This window comes from Xyrauchen texanus, chromosome 41 (genome assembly GCF_025860055.1).
Source record: "Xyrauchen texanus isolate HMW12.3.18 chromosome 41, RBS_HiC_50CHRs, whole genome shotgun sequence".
In the NCBI taxonomy this organism is placed as follows: domain Eukaryota; kingdom Metazoa; phylum Chordata; class Actinopteri; order Cypriniformes; family Catostomidae; genus Xyrauchen; species Xyrauchen texanus.
The window spans coordinates 24,281,462-24,296,920 of NC_068316.1; the positions used below are offsets into that span (position 1 = coordinate 24,281,462).

Below are 15,459 nucleotides of genomic sequence, written 5' to 3' on the forward strand. Positions count from 1 at the left end.
CAAGATTCTCTTCAAATGACTGCTCTGTCATGACATCGGTAGACTTAAAAAAGAAAGCTCACCGTAGAAGCTGACATTTCAAACTGATGTCTGCTTGGTCTGACTCCATTCTGGAATGGAACACCCACTTTTCATGATTCAATCAAATGTAGTCTTGTAGGGCTGGGCAGGGGCGTCGCTAGACTTTAGTGACATCCGGGGCTCAGCCCACAAGAATCCTTTCTAACATGACTTAAAACATTACCACTATACCTGTCAAATAAGATCTTTAGGGATAATATCAATAATTATTGATAATGAAAATCATCGACAATGAATTTCATTATCGATTAGTTGGATATACAGTATGCAGTGAGAATGGAGAAGCTCCTTTCGTGTGTCCATTAAATCATACAATGAAGGATAGTGCCAGAAGAGCTTGTTTTATCATACAACATAAAAAAAAGTTACAGAACATTAAGCCTTTATATTTTTTCCATCACAAATAAAAATTATTATAATCGGGGCCATTTACAAAAGATCCAGGGCTTCAGCCCTGTCAGCCAGAGTCTAGCTATGTACCTGCGGCTGGGCGTTTTGGCCAAAAAACACGATCATGGTATTTATTTTCAAATCATTCGATATTGATATTTATCACAATATTCTATATATAATTTCATACAATTAATGGGGAAGGAAATGCATTCCACATGTTTGTTAGACCTCAAGTATAAATGTAAACATAACTTGTTTGTGTACAAGCAAACTTCACAGGGCAAGCTAGCTTTTAATTTAAAGTTCAAGAAGTATACTCAGTTTAAGATTTAATCCTACATAATCCTATACATACCACCAATACTAATCTTACTACTGTAAGGGAATTTAGGGTCAATATAACTAAAATTTTATTGAATTACAATGAATTAGAACCAAATTAATAGGTAAATGATTCAGAATTAATATTGAACACTTTATCAACTATTTGTCTGCCGATAAATTGAGAATAGATTATTATACCAATTCTGGACAGACTATTATCCCCGTGGCCTACGGTAATAATATCATTATGACCACTGATTATGAGCAAGGTAACAAAATACTTCCTATAATTGAGGTAGAAGTTCATAAGAATATAACTGTAATAAAGGTTTAACACACAGAAAGAACTCCACAGGTTATATAAAACATGCATGATACATCAAATATATCTAAGGCAACTACTGGTGATTAATACAGCTTATTGGCAACAATTTTGATGATCGGATGGGGAGAGGGAGTGTCCCGGGGAAGAAGAAAAATGTCACTGGTTTATGTCTATGTTGATTTCGGGCCTTGGGACTGTCTTCACGAGTCTCTGTGTCCTGATATGGCTGCGGATAAATGCCTTAAGGTCACAAGGTGTTACTTGGCCATTTGGCCTTACAGAGGGTTTAAGTTTGTAGGGTCTTCTTTATTGGTCAGCTCTATCATTACAAACCCTAGTTTGAGATTAAGCAGGCATGGGAAAGACAATTCAGCAATTTAGGCGCCATGGATTCTTTTATGACTCTCTAATGGCTCGGTGGGGGATCTCTCTGATCTGTGGAATGTGGCATTCAGTTCATTTGATGTGCTTTGTTCATGGATAATCCTACACTACATAAAAGCAAAAATAGTTAGAGTAGTATGGTAGTGTAACACCCGAGACTTTTGCCCTTGTGGCTACTAGAGGTCTCTAGGAGTTTAAGAGACTTTAATTTTAAGTTTTGTGTTTACCTTCTTGTATATCTGTTCCTGGTTCTTGCCTTGATTGTTCCCATCTGCATCTCATTTACCTGGTTTGTCCCAGTGTATATAATGTCCTTGTGTTTGCTCAGTCTTGTTCAGTTGTTATTCCAGTAAACCCTTGTTGATGTAACGTTTGTTCTGTTCCCAAGTTTTGGTTTGGTTTTGTTCCTGTGTTTTTCAAGTTTTGTATCTGGACTCGTTTTCTTATTAAATATAAGCTGCATTTAGATCCTGCTCTCTTGACTTCTTCCTGCAATTGTTACAGCTTTACAAATTGTATGGCTTTACAACTGCTGTCTCTCAAACAGGTAGACTTAACCATTGAGCAGTATACTGAGCATTTCTACAGTCTTGCCCAGGATTTGAATTGGGGAGATATTTGTTTCAAGGATATCTATCGTTTTGGACTCAATGAGCAGGTTGAAGTCCTGCCTGCCTAGAGGCAAGTGTGAACTGACTATGCATTGAGGCTCATATTCTCCCCTTACACTGTGGGGTATGGCAGGATCCCTGTGCCGCTGCCAGCGTCCACGGCCGCCACGGTCCACGAGTTAGCGTCCATGGCCGCCTCGGTCCAACTGCCCAGTTGCTGCCAGCACTCACGGCCACGGAGGTCATTCCCCTGTCACTGCCTGTGCCCATGACCATGGAGTTCGTTCCCCTGGTACTGCCCATGTTCACGGCCATGGAGGTCGTTCCCCTGCCACTGCCAGTGTTCACGGCCACAGAGGTCGTTCTCCTGTCACTGCCACTGTTCGTGGCCATGGAGGCCATTTTCCAGTCACTGCCAGTGCTCCTGACCATGGAGGCCCTCGATGAGCCTGCCCAGTTCCCCAAGGCACTCGATGAGCCTGCCCAGTTCCTCAAGTCTTCCAGGCTCCCCAGTGCTATTCTTTCCTTTTCCATGCTCCCCTGTGCCTTGCTTTCTGAGTCCCCAGATGCTCTGAACTCTGTGCTCTCTGTAACCCCAGCATCTCTGACCTCTGAGCCCACCGAGCCTTCACAGCTCCGCCCTGTGAGCCTCAACCTCCTGCGACTCTGCCTCCAGCTGTTCCGCCTAATGTGCCTTGGTCTCTGGGCCATCTGCCTGATCTGCTCTGGTCTCCTGACCATTTGCCTGATCAGCACTGGTCTCCTTGGTCTTCTGGCCAACCTCCTGATCTGATGGGTTAGGGGTTTTCAGTGGTACAATGAATGTTAATAAAATATTTATTATTTAATTTTTATTTGTATTATATTAGTGTTTATTACAAAGCAGGGCATAAGAAAATGCATATTCTTTTATGTGCTGGGTTTTTAAAATTGGCTAGTTGTTTTCTTAAAATGTGTTATGGATATGTGATTGATTATTTCCCAGACAATTCATATTAAGCAAGATTAATATTGCAGCAAAAATGGCAAGATCTGGCAGAAAATTCATTTTGATTGTCTGGCTGCAATCCAACTCTTGTAAGAAAGGGGTGCACAGGTTTTTAATTCATCAGGTAAGTTTTGTTTACAAGTTACCAGGCTGCTAAAATCAGTGCCTTTGATGAAAAACTAGTCAGACTTACAGAGAAGATGTGCCGGTTTTACACACACCAACTCCAGACACTCACAATTCTCCTGCTGCTAAATCTAACATCAAAACAATAGCATATCATTGGGTTACAAGTTCAAACACGTGGCGGGAATATAAATGGAAAGTTATTAGTAGATATTTCAGGACCCCGGATGTAGTTGCTAAAATAGATCCCAAAGTTCCAAGTTTGTGCTGGAGAAACTGTGGGCCAGCAGTGCCTAATCATACACATATTTTTTGGTCATGCCCTATATTACAAAACTACTGGGATGAGGTGTACAAGGCTATAAACCAGATTTTTCAGGAGGTCATTCCGAAGGATGCAACAGTTGCATTACTTGGTATTATCCCAGCTAGTGTGCAAGGACGTGCTAAATCATATCTCTTAAATGTTCTGTTCACAGCAGCCTTGAAATGCATCACAAGTAAGTGGATGCAAGTAGAGCCGCCCTGTTACAACGTCTGGGTTCAAAAAGTACGGGAACTGTATCAAATGGAAAAGATAACATACTCATTACGACTTCAGAAATCTGTTTTTAGTCTACGATGGAGTTCAGCGGAAGTCTTATTCATGTAAAGGGCCAACAAGTCAGGGTTCTGGTTTATGGATCCCTGCTCTACCACCAAAAGTGACCTTTTTTGTGTGTGTGTGTGTGTGTGTGTGTGTGTGTGTGTGGTGATGCTGAAACCACATAGAAATGCAAAATGTAATATTGAAATATATTCTTTTTTCTTTTTCAAGATTGTACAATAGTAACATATTTGATAATTATTGCTGATGCATGTAACTGCTCTGTCAAGAATTAATAAAAATGTAAGTTCAAAAAAAAAAATAAATAAAAAAATTTAAAAAAAACAATAGCATATATGGGTTCTGTGAAATGTAGCAAAATATGTGTTACCTATCTATCAAGAAGAAAAAGAGCAACTTCTGCATTTGTCTTCAAGCCTTTTACCTCTTGGAGGTCTCTCCACTGCTGAAAAGCCTAGCCGATGTTGAAGCTGCTCATAGCCCTCGACTTATCATAATCCTTCTTTTTTTAGTTTATATTCATCTGACCTTTTTCTCTTGGTCTTTTTCTCAGCCATTTGTCCTCCTTGGAGTTTAGAAAGTTCGCATCAGCCAGATTTGCTGTCGCTCTTCTAATGAATTTACCTCTTGCTCTGCCCCCACCCCCCATCCTGTGCACATGCAAGAACCACCTCCTGTTGCTGATTGGTTGGAGTAGTGTTGTTTGGATCGGTCACTTTCTTTTTGTCCCATTTACAGAGCCAGGGCTGTGCACAAATATTAGATAATGTTTTTTTCATCCCACCCACAAAATGGACATCTAGCAGACTGTGAGGAGATATTTGCAGAATTTGCCAAAAAAAAGTGTATTGGATTAGAATTACCGAGTGCACCCTTACGGCCAGACAGCAGACCATGGCCAGAAACAAGTAAACTGAATTTTCCCCAGATTATTATCTCATTATCTAATAAACCATTACATATTTTCTATCACAATTGCAAACATCCACATTATATCTTCACAGGCCCTTTTAAATTTCTGTGAAAACATAATACAGTCTCTTGTGTGTAGCACTGCATGCCAAAATACAGTAAATCCCTTTCCTCAACACGGCAAGAGTAATCATTCCCTGCATCAGTTCTTAGCAAGCCACACTACTGGTCATTGCCACGTAACTGTGGTCGCAATCTGACCAATCAACCACTTCCCTCATGCTGAAACAATTCACAGTGGCTCTTTTACCAATCCTCTTGGCAGGACAGTTCTTTCGTTATTGATCACATACACTCATACCCATGAGAGACAACTTAAAGCAAATTAATTTCCCAGCAGTAACATCCCGCTGTGCTACACACAACATGCTAGCACTAGTTTAATGAGCCTGTAGGATACACTTGTGATATCTGGGGTTTGATGAGCATTGCTGTGTTGATGAGAAAGTATAAATGAAATAATTTTACAGTGCGATGCTGACAAAGCCTGCTCCAATTCCTTTGCTGTTTTCAAGTGAAGTGGCAAACAAAATAGGCAATAAGACATTTAAAATGTCTCTTTTCTTTGGCTTCTTGTCTATGAAAATGATGTTAATCACATTTAATTATGATACATGTACATTAAAATATAAACATGCATATATTTACTTTGTACTCTCAAAGAACTTGCAAGAAATTGGTCAGTCATCATTTATTTAAGTTACATAAATATGTTCATAATTCATATCAAGGTTTATTGGCAAGATAAACTTAAAAGTATATTGCCAATGCATTATAAGACACTATACATACAAATATAAAACAAACTGAATGCTGAATTTTAAATTGCCGAAGTTTAAAATCGCAAAACAATAATTTTCTTTGGCTGCCATTCAGTCTCCATCACGCACACGCTGGGTTTACTCATATGGTTTAGCTTTTGACACTGGTTCAGATGACAATCAGTGTTTTCGGGCGATGCGAAGAGGTACGGCAGCTTGCCCATATCTCTCCCACTCCTGGCTCACCACTTGCAGGTAAAGTCTGTTATATGCGCCGTACAAGTCATTCCGTACATAATGAATAAGGGTGCACTGCTCCACACAATCAGTTTCTGTGCAATGATGTTTATTCGACAACTATTAATCACACAAGTTCACAACTTATGCATTCAATTTCCTAGTCCTATTTTATTTATATTATTTCTATGATGCATGTCTAATGAAATGTAATGTTATAAATGGTACAATGTGTATGTGTACATTTGTGTATTTTGACAGGCTTGCAGAGGGCCAGAGCACCTGCTCCATACCGTCGAGACTTTGAGGCGAAACTTCGCAATTTCTACAGGAAGCTGGAGGCAAAAGGCTATGGCCTGGGTCCAGGAAAAATGAAGTGTGTATTTATGCCCGTTTTGTTTTTTGTTTTTTTATTGTCAATGAGAGAGACACACATATAGGGATATAGATAGAGATGGATGCATCATTCCTTTTTGTGTTCAAAATCATGCATGAAAAAATAATATATTTATCTGAAAGGTGATTTTATGTTTAGCACATTTAAGATACACTGTACATTTTATCAGCATGTGTGCTCCCTGGAAATCAAGCCCATGACCTTGGTGTTTCTAGAACCATGTTCTACTAGTTAAGCTACAGGTACCAAAATCGGTAAAATTTTACAATAAGATTGTATGGTTAACATTAGTTAAATGTACTGTAAGCAATTTTAGCCATTCTGGATTAGCCACACCGCCCTCTTTCCAAAACTCAGCACTACAAAGATATAAAATTAGCTTTATGAATAATGACACCTAGCAGAAGCAGTTGTCAAAAACAACAGCAGTATAATAGCACCCTCAACTGATTACTGATATGTGCAACATGACATAAAATGGCATTAGGCCTCAATAATTTGCTGCAACTTCAATACTATGAGAATGTTCAAAAGGATTGTCAGCAAGAACGGGTCAGAGACTGCGGCCCATGAACACATTTTGTTTGTTGTTTACAGAGTCTAGAGCTGTCTTAAATTGTCTTAAAGACAATTACATTGTACATGTTTACAAACTTGCATAGTGCAAAATGCTAGCACCATTTCTGTACTTATTTCAGCTTACACTACAGTTTGTTTGTAGCAAACCCTATTAAATAAATCACGTGTTAAACAGTGGGTAATTTTCTTGCTTTCGAGTAATGCTTTACACACTTGACTGGCTAGCTAGTAAATACACAAGCAGTTGCTAACAACTGATTAGCTCACAAGACTTACTAGCTAGCGCTAATGTCCAGTGCTAGTGAAAACACTATTTTCCCATTGCCAGTGCTATTTTATTCCTTCATGTTAACTAAAGGCAAATCTGAATGTTTCATTTTAGCTTGCTAGCTAGCGATCTAGCTAACGATAGCTAGTGAACATGTTAACGATAGTTAGACTAGCTCGCTAGCTGGCTGCTGACTATAGATTTCCTCATTGTTGACACGCATTGCAATAGCTGGTGTTAAGTATCATAGCTGCCTTAATATTTAAATTTCAAATTAAATAACATTTGCCAGCAATTATTATGTTTTTTGCAACAAGTAGAACCATCACATCCTTACCTTATCTTCCTCCATTCATTGCAGGAATGCATAAAATTCACTCACCCAATGCAACCTATTAAAGAGGTTGACTGGCACAAAATATTTTATGTATTTTGAAAATACACAAATAACAAATTTAAATGTATTCAGATACAAATGACATTACATTTGTTTCAAAGACTTTAAAATAGTGTTTTGTATTTCTAATATGTATTTCTAGTATCTGAAATACTGCCCATCCCAGACTATAGCACTTGACATGGGTGAACTAAGATCTGATTTCAGCAGGATTCTGTTAACTTCGTGACATCACATTGATGTTAATGTTATATCATTTTGTGATTCTAAAGGCTAATCATCAGGAGGGAACATTTACTGGAAGGCACCTTTAATCAAGTGATGGTCTACTCACGCAAAGAGCTGCAAAGGAACAAGCTCTACATCACCTTTGTCGGAGAGGAAGGGTAAGTCCACTGTGCGACAATGGCTATGTTTGGAATAGCATACTACTATACTATTTTTACTATTTTGTGATATGTAGGTGAGAGCAGGGTAAGTTGTCACACTTTTTATACCAATGAATATTTCTATGGTTAGGTACATTTTTGGTTGTCAATTTCTGTATATCCACACACCATAAAGTCTTTGCTACAAAAAAGCAATTGAAAACATTCACAATTATAACCCATTATTGAACACACATTAACCTTTTGTGACAATGTGTCCTAACTTGGCATGTTGTCACACTATATTGGTGGGGGCATGTTCCCTGTCTATATATGTAAACCTGAAATGTTTTAACAATTTAATTACAATTAGTTCTTTCATGTTCCTCATAGTTTGGACTACAGCGGCCCATCGCGGGAGTTCTTCTTCCTGTTGTCTCAAGAGCTTTTTAACCCATATTATGGATTGTTTGAATACTCAGCCAATGACACATATACCGTGCAGATTAGCCCTATGTCTGCATTTGTGGAGAATCATTTAGAATGGTGAGAACTTTTTTTATTTCTCTGTTGCTATTTATTTCTCTCTCTCTCTCTCTCTCTCTCTCTCTCTCTCTCTCTCTCTCTCTCTCTCTCTCTCTCATCCCTAATTATTGCTGCTTACACTTGGAATGTGTTTGAAGTTCAACTTTGTAGTTTTGCAGTTGATGTGGCATGCGGTTGAAGAATTGCATGCCTTTTGGTCAGCTAGAAAGAAAATCATGTAGAGACGGTCACGCTAGGGCTTTGTTTTGCCACACATTTCGGCATTTGGACTGACAGGCAAACTGCACTGTTGTTTAGTAAATTACAATGTTAGGAAACTAAATACAAAGGCAAATTCTTAACTTTTGCCTTGAACTTTATCCAAACGAAGGACACGTCTGGTAAACATTCACATTTTTTGAATTTGGGTATTTAAGATCTCAAGTAAAGAGAAATACTTTCCTTTTACTGACTTTTACATTTCTGTCTGGGAAAAAGAGTGTTACCAAATGAATTATTTTCATTTGTTATTTTTTTTAGGCAATTAGTATCAAGTAAACTAGATATCAATAAGCACTATTGCATATTCCACTTGGTTTCCAGTTTATTATTGTGGTATCTATTTCAGATAAACCCGCCCTTAAACGGCACATAGAAAACAAAATGAACTGTAAAGGTTGCTTTACCTGTCTAAGTGGGTGGTTCTAGGCCAGAATAAGTTGCAAAATATATAAATAAAAGAGTGTGCATATCAATAAACAACATATATCGATATTTTATGACATGCCTAATAATAATAATATAATGATCAGTGGTTTGCTGTTCACTTACAGGTTCCGTTTCAGTGGGCATATTTTGGGTCTTGCTCTGATTCGCAAAAGTCTAACTAAGTGAGACAATATTATAGTTGAGCATGTACAGAACATATAATAATTAGGCTTGGGATCTATGCCTTTTTCATGCATTGATAATCGGATGATTATCAATATATAAATGGATTTTTTTCAGATATAAATACAGCTACCCATTGCACAATAGTCTTTGTCTTTTCATACACATTTCTCAACACAACTTTGGTAGAGCATGAGTGGCAGGGTAAATTAAAGGGGGGGGTCACACACGGACATATTTAGCAGATGACTTGGTAGATTCTAAAATTCATAACAATTATTTTATATGAAGTTATATACACAGCATGGGCTTGCCGTCTCTGGAGGCTGCTCAAAAACCTGCAGCGCCACAGAGCATAACTCGCATTGTTTTCCATTAATTCCACCACAATCATTATCAAAGGACCATCAGTGGATGATATATTGTGTATATTCATCTTTCATATAGCATACACAATATATTTTCAGTTACAAATATGTCTTTTTCTGATTTGACAGCTTGAATAAAATCTTCTTTCAAAGATACATACAAAAAAATTGAATAATCATTTTTATTCATTCAGTTTGCACAGTTTAACCAGTTTCATACACTAACCTGCAAACACATCAACGTCACTTTCATTCTTGAAGAAGTACAAATTTTGTAACTTTTGAGTGTATGCGTCCAGTGCAAGGAGCTCTAAAATACCTCTCTGGTGATGTGATACATGTGCCTTGTGTCATGCTTCAGTAAATGTTATATCATCCCCTTGTGGTCTCCCAACGCTATTAGTGTAAGAGGTTAAACAGAAGCAGAACGGTTAAGTGAGTTGGATAGCACCCAAATTAGGCTTCTAATGCCTCAAAAATATATAAATAAAAGAGTGTGCCTATCAATAACCAACATATATCGATATTTTATGACATGCCTATTAATAATAATATAATGATCAGTGGTTTGCTGTTCACTTACAGGTTCCGTTTCAGTGGGCGTATTTTGGGTCTTGCTCTGATCCACCAGTATTTGTTGGATGCTTTCTTCACGCGTCCATTTTACAAGGCCTTACTTAGACTGTAAGTCTCAATGGTGCTTTACCATCTTGATGGCATCATAAAGTGACCAGAGTTTTTTATGATTACTTCTGATTGGATGTGTTTGTTGTTTGGCCTATAGAGTGACAGATCTGAGTGATTTGGAGTACCTTGATGAGGAGTTTCATCAGAGCTTACAGTGGATGAAGGACAATGATATCACTGATATACTGGATCTGACATTTACAGTCAACGAGGAGGTGTTTGGACAGGTGCTTGACACGTCTGTTTTTGACATGGGTTTTCTAATGTAAGAAGGTTAATTTTGCCACCAATCATAATGATAAGGGAGTATGAACAGCTTCTTTCCTCACTCCTCACAGTATTTCCTCTGGCATCCTTCATCCATTCCTGCTTCCCCTGTCTTTCCATAGTTATATCCAGAGGGGCAACTTGAGAGTTATGGCTCATGCTCAGGCATCTCCATTATGCATAGCAAGCTAAACCTGGTTAATATTTGTCCACATTTACAGTAACGTTTAAAGGAATAGTTCACTCAAAAATGTAATTTACTCAACCCTATGTCATTTCAAACCCATGTTATTGAGTATTCTGATACATTTTTTCAATAAAATGGTAGTTGATCTGTCAGAGCCATAGCCTTTGTGGGTAAGGGCTCTGACATATTTTGTGGTAGCATCTCAGGTGACACAAGTTCAAGTCGTCTCCCCAGTCATTTCTTCTCTCTCTCTCTCTCTCTCTCTCTCCACCATACAATCCTATAAAGGCAAGAAAAAACAAAAATATAACTTTTAAAAATGGCAGTTTATAGTGGCTTGTTTTAAAGCTTAAAGTACCCAAAAATATCATAAAATTAGTTTATACTACTTTTGGGTCATATTCCAAGTCTTCTAAAGGCATGAAATAGGTTTTGGTGAGAAACTCCAAAACCTATTACTTGAAAATATATATAAGTAATATATATAACTGATATATAATTGAAATATAAGTAATTTTACAGTTCAAACCTTGATGTCTTTTACAAATTCATGTTGCAGTGCAGCAAAGCAATAGTGTGTTCTCAATATTCTAGAAAGCATTTGATTGGAGGTTTCTCAAACTATATGTGAGGTCATGGATGTTACTTAGTCTCTGTAAAAAAAAATCCTATTGGCTATTGGCCACCCCCATTTCCTATTTTAGTAGGAAATGTCAAAACACCAATCAAACCGCGTTCGTCAAGGTACTTCACAGTGACTTTAACACTGAATAAGTTACATATTTCACCTTTGAAAATTAAGAGCAGAAAATGTAAAATGCTCATTTAAAACTTGCATCTATTAATGTTTGTCTCAGTCATTAAAACCTTGTTATTTAACCTTGTCTACTCTACGCACAGGTGACAGAGAGGGAACTGAAGTCAGGGGGCTCCAACATCCAAGTGACGGAGAAGAACAAGAAGGAATACATTGAACGCATGGCTAGATGGAGGGTGGAGAGGGGGGTGGTACAGCAGACCGAATCCCTTGTACGAGGCTTCTACGAGGTATGTTAGGTTAAACAGTCCTTGCCGGTCTACACCTACACTTATTTTAAAAACATAAGGAACATATTTTTTTCTTTTCTAAATTCACATTTAGTTGGAATATCTGATATAAACTCCTTTTTATTTGTTTTATAGGTTGTAGACTCTCGTCTGGTTTCAGTGTTTGATGCTCGTGAGTTGGAGCTGGTCATCGCAGGGACGGCCGAGATTGATTTGAACGATTGGAGATCCAACACAGAATACAGAGGAGGTGAGAGAAACCCTGATGTATTTTTAGAAAATTCAGCAAATAATATGGCAACTGCTTTGACAAACAGTAATTATTATCAGCTGTCACACCGTGTTTGATAACACAAGCGATAAATCCTTGTTTAAAAAAGTGACAAGAGACAAGCCATTTTGTCAATTGCATGGTTTTATTTTTTTCTGTTGTGTTAACCCACCCACAGTGACATAATCCTGCTCCACATTAGATGGATTTTGCAGATACTGATAACTAAGGTGGTGGAAAAGGCAGATAACCAATTAATTGGCCGATAGTTTTTAAAATCTATTTATAGATATATTTATAAAAAATCATATTCTTTCTTTACTGTAACAGGCACAGACATAGAGACTAAAAGAGTCATATAATAAATATAATCACAGATGCCAATTGTTGTTCAACCAAAATCCCAATAATAACCAGAAAGCTGTGTGCACAGCAATTAAAGAAACATTGATGCGGTGTAATATCAGGGTTTACATGTGATACATTCCTGATATTCAATAGGCTATTCTGAACAATCATCTAATCTAAAGCATCACAACTGCATTATGTCCTGCATATTTTTCCAGAAACATTTGATTTTCATCTAAAATTAATTTTAGCATCATAATGCAATTTACATTTTCAGCTCAGGAAATGTCTTAACACATTTTTGCGTTAATGCCAATTTTCTCATAAAAAGTGTTTCCAAACCAGTTTTTCACAACATTTGATGTATCGACATTGAGTTTATGTGCTAGAGTTAAACGGAAAAATATTATGTCGACACTTAGCAAAAAATCCTTGGATGCAAATGTAGTTAGTGATGCATTTTGTTTGCTTAAAACTGAATGTTTATTATTGACTGTGTACAACATCCTGCTTGCCTCTATGTTCTCATAATATCATACACCCACCCTTTTTGGCGAAAATGGAGTGTGGAGATTGACTTCCAATTTCTTTACTTCCAACTTTGAGTGGAGTCAGAACACATTTACAAATGGGTTGTGGGGGCCTGGGTAGCTCAGCAAGTAAAGACACTGACTACCACACCTGGAGTTGCAAGTTAGAATTCAGGGCGTGCTGACTGACTCCAGTCAGGCTTCCTAAGCAACCAATTGGCCCGGTTGCTAGAGTCATGTTGGGTTAACCTCCTCGTGGTCACAATAATGTGGTTCTCACTCTCTATGGGTCATGTGGTGAGTTGTGCGTGGATGCCACAGAGAATAGCGTGAGCCTCCATGTGCGCTATGTCTCCAAGCCACGTGATAAGATGTGTGGATTGACTGTCTCAGACATGAGGCAACTGAGTTATGTCCTCCGCAACCCGGATTGAGGCGAGTCACTACGCCACCATGAGGACTTTGGGAATTGGGCATGCCAAAATTGGGGAGAAAAAAACGAATAGGAAGCTGAGAATTTTGACTTGCAGCATTAAATGCAGCATAAACATGTGATTTTGTCACATCATGCAGCCTTTTTTTAGTTTTTGACAGTGAACATCGGCTGCTGGTATTGGTGCATTTTTCCATTAGTACCAAATTTGTTTAAATAAATATACAAAAATCATTCATTACTTGTGATCTGTACAGGAACTGTAAGAATACTCATCTGGTCCTCATTAATACTTGAACTCTTCATTTCTTAGGCTAAGCATTTGTTCCATGTGAAGTGGTTTCATTCTTTTTGCCTGCAATCATCCACTCTGAATTGCAATTGAGGGTTTGTGGGGTCAACAAGATTTCATTCTACCACTAATGCCAAAAAAAGTATCCCATTTGTTTAGATTGCAGTGCATTATGTAGAACAGAACTGTTGACATTGAAAGCATAACATGTGAACTCTATAGAGTTTCATATAACCCTGCGGTTTTGTGCTTTCATTGTGTCAAGATGACCTCACTTGATACTCAGGACACCACTGTTGACTTTTTTGCACAACCTGTGATGTGTCAACGTGCACATTTCAGCTTAATTCAGAAAGAGACCCCTGAAAAGAAATGTTTATTGGATGCTTCGCTTCTCTTCTCTTCTCTTCTCTTCTCTTCTATTCTCAAATCAGTACAAGCATTTTTCTTTTTAACTCAAGACAACTCACACTTCTGTCAAATTTAGTGAGCTGCCTATCTAGGCAGCATTTTTGGCCATGTTCCAAAAAGCCTGGTGAGACTTTGTTTAACTAAACTTTACAGCAGCATTGAGGGTGAAAAATTAATTTGCACAAGATAGGAAACAAGTGAAATGTTGATTTATAAATGTAATCTATTCAGTACTGAAAAGTTTTATATAAGGACTAATGTTTGTGTGTGCTATGTATTTTATTTTATATGCGCACAGTCTGGTTCCAGAAGCAAAAATCCATAAATTATTTTTTTTCCATAGAGGAATTGATTTTTAACGATAACTTAAACCTTTAAGTTATATAAACCTTTAAAGACAAAATTACTTTGATCTCAGAGAAGGTTAATCAATCCTATTTGCTTCTGTTGAAGCCATCAGTCCATTTATTTGAAATTCATGTTTAATAGCAGTATACCTGCTGAAAAAAGAAATCAGAAAATTTGAAATTTGAGACAATCAAAGCAAAGTGTTCCTGCAATGTAAAACTACTGCTTTGTTTGTATATATTTTAATATTTTGCATATATATATATATATATATATATATATATATATATATATATATATATATATATATATATATGTATTAATACTTAAATCATCAACGAAAAATCAATAGATTTGTCAATAGTTTTGAAACTTTGTCTTTTTGTCTGATTTATAAATAAGTTTTTGCTTCAAATCAAAGTTTTTAAATGTTGTGATTTACCTCAGAGTTGGTTGGATTGGTTCATGGCTTAGAACCCCTTTCTGAAGGAAAAAACTTCCAGAACCAAGATGGCTGAAAAAATGTGTGGTCACTGTTGCTGTTTTTAGCTTAGCCACATGCTAACACTAGGGTTGACACCTTCAAACATCCAATATGGGAATATAAAGAAACACATCACCCCCCCCCCCTTCTTGTAGTGAGCTCTGTTTGTGTAGTTTGTGGAGAATGTTCCAAATCAGTTAATTTTGAGGTTCCATGACAGTTTGGTGCTGTTTTAGAGACCTTTATACTGCACTGGATTACACATATTGTGTTTAACTTCACTGGTATCTTTATAATTTTCCAGGTTACCATGATGGTCACATTGTGATGCGTTGGTTCTGGGGTGCAGTGGAGCGCTTCAATAATGAACAGAGGCTGCGATTGCTGCAGTTTGTTACGGGCACATCCAGCGTCCCCTACGAAGGTTTTGCTGCACTGCGTGGGAGCAATGGCCTGCGGCGCTTCTGCATTGAAAAGTGGGGAAAGGTCACCTCTTTGCCAAGGTATAATACAGGAGATAATAATACATTCTTCTAACAAAATCACAAATAT

At 37.6% G+C, this 15,459-nt stretch overlaps 1 protein-coding gene across 1 annotated transcript in view; it reads left to right on the plus strand.

Annotated features, from left to right (window-relative positions):
• Nucleotides 1-15,459, plus strand: part of LOC127634380 (E3 ubiquitin-protein ligase HECW1-like) — a 130,327-nt gene that overhangs the window by 106,454 nt on the left and 8,414 nt on the right. The window contains exons 19-26 of the mRNA XM_052113919.1: nucleotides 6,071-6,185; nucleotides 7,723-7,836; nucleotides 8,212-8,364; nucleotides 10,188-10,286; nucleotides 10,387-10,516; nucleotides 11,644-11,790; nucleotides 11,926-12,040; nucleotides 15,212-15,410. Coding sequence (XP_051969879.1) covers nucleotides 6,071-6,185; nucleotides 7,723-7,836; nucleotides 8,212-8,364; nucleotides 10,188-10,286; nucleotides 10,387-10,516; nucleotides 11,644-11,790; nucleotides 11,926-12,040; nucleotides 15,212-15,410 — 1,072 coding nt within the window. The remainder of the gene's footprint in view (nucleotides 1-6,070; nucleotides 6,186-7,722; nucleotides 7,837-8,211; nucleotides 8,365-10,187; nucleotides 10,287-10,386; nucleotides 10,517-11,643; nucleotides 11,791-11,925; nucleotides 12,041-15,211; nucleotides 15,411-15,459) is intronic.